Raw genomic sequence first — 1,889 nt, forward strand, 5'->3', positions numbered from 1 at the left:
TGATTGTGAATATTTTAGTTTACCTTGAAAAACTTCATAGAAAACACCGACCTCGCCTAACCTTCTTAGTATGTTAAGATAAGCATCTTATTGCTTCTTAATTACAATTATTACTTAACCTATACCGTTGATATCAATTAGTATGTCACATATGCACTTATTAAATATGCCAATATTGATAGAAAGCAAGTGCGAGAACAGGTTGAGCCAGTATATCCCATCTGATGCACCTCTCCTCTAGGATGGTGAGAGTTCCTCGTAGCTTAGTCCTCTTGGTTCTGGCACTAGTCTTGTTGGAAACCTCTGTCCTTTATTCAGTTGTGACAGATGGTGAGAGATGGGTGGTTGATGGGGTGGTTCAGTGGAGGGGCAGTAGGAAATGGGGTGTCTGGGAGTGGGTGGTGGGGCGGGGGCCGGGAGCTGAGTCACAGGGCCCCGAGACGCTGGTCCAACACGACTCTCCACTTACCAAGGTCTGAGAAAACGACAGTCAGGTCTGAGTTACCGGTCCCAAGATATTTTATACAATGATTAGTGATCAATGCTGAAAAAAACAATTGTTACAATATCAAGGAGACAATTTACACGGCGAGCGTCTTGTGTTATGAATATTGGTATTAAATAACTAATATTTGTAGTAAATTATTATTATTTTTTAAATTTGTAGTTAAAGCAGCAGGCTGTGGTAGAGAGAGAACGAACAGTAGCAACTAGCACACAAGTACAAGCCGTAAGGGTAAGACTTCGCAGTAACAGCATTATAAACAGCCGCTGCATCAGCAGTAGTACTAATGTAACCTATGTGAAGCAACAGCCGCCATCATAGTTGCCAGAGCAGCACCAGTAGCAGCAGTAACAGGTAGTTAAAATGCAGCAACAGTTCTCCCCTCCCAAAATTAAAGCAGTCATTCCACACAGGGGAGCGGCGGCGCTGGCCGGGGTGGTGCTGGCCGGGGTGGTGCTGGCCGGGGTGGTGCTGGCCGGGGTGGTGCTGGCCGGGGTGGTGCTGGCCGGGGTGGTGCTGGCCGGGGTGGTGCTGGCCGGGGTGGTGCTGACCGGGGCGGCGCTGGCCGAGGCGGCGCTGGCCGGGGTGGTGCTGGCCGAGGTGGTGCTGGCCGGGGTGGTGCTGGCCGGGGTGGTGCTGGCCGGGGTGGTGCTGGCCGGGGTGGTGCTGGCCGGGGTGGTGCTGGCCGGGGTGGTGCTGGCCGGAGCGGTGCTGACCGGGGCGGCGCTGGCCGAGGCGGTGCTGGCCGGGGCGGCGCTGGCCGAGGCGGTGCTGGCCGGGGTGGTGCTGGCCGGGGTGGTGCTGGCCGGGGTGGTGCTGGCCGGGGTGGTGCTGGCCGGGGTGGTGCTGGCCGAGGCGGTGCTGGCCGAGGCGGTGCTGGACGGGGCGGTGCTGGCCGAGGCGGCGCTGGCCGAGGCGGTGCTGGCCGGGGCGGTGCTGACCGGGGCGGCGCTGGCCGAGGCGGTGCTGGCCGGGGCGGTGCTGGCCGAGGCGGTGCGGGGTGCTGGCCGGGGCGGTGCTGGCCGGGGCGGTGCTGGCCGAGGCGGGGCACGCCCCATCCCCCCACAGTCACCAGTCATGATAATTACTTGTGTTCACCGGGGCATTACTAGCAGGTACGGAGAGTGAACACTGGAGAACAACCAGCACCCGGTGTGCACACCTCGTGTTCCGCTAGTTGGGTGTTCCGGCAGTTAGGTGTTCCACATGCTAGATATTCAGTTGCTTTAGTTTGTAGAATAGGCTTTGTGTCTTGCCTTATACAACTGTTCCGTTATGGTAACCTGTCCGGCCCGTTGGTGAGTCTGGTAAGCCCTGGACACTGCCGTTGTTAAAGATTCGCTACTTGGAACAAACAGTTCCAAGTAGCACGGGCTATGGTGAG

The 1,889-nt window shown here is 57.1% G+C and overlaps 1 protein-coding gene across 1 annotated transcript; it reads left to right on the top strand.

Annotated features, from left to right (window-relative positions):
- The first annotated feature begins 868 nt into the window (after positions 1 to 868).
- Positions 869 to 1,633, top strand: LOC123759889 (secreted effector protein PipB2-like). Its single transcript, XM_069325588.1, has one exon. It carries the CDS (start codon positions 869 to 871, stop codon positions 1,631 to 1,633), a length of 765 nt encoding a protein of 254 aa, XP_069181689.1.
- Positions 1,634 to 1,889: the final 256 nt, after the last annotated feature.

The sequence above is a fragment of the Procambarus clarkii genome, chromosome 16 (assembly GCF_040958095.1).
Source record: "Procambarus clarkii isolate CNS0578487 chromosome 16, FALCON_Pclarkii_2.0, whole genome shotgun sequence".
NCBI classification, from domain to species: domain Eukaryota; kingdom Metazoa; phylum Arthropoda; class Malacostraca; order Decapoda; family Cambaridae; genus Procambarus; species Procambarus clarkii.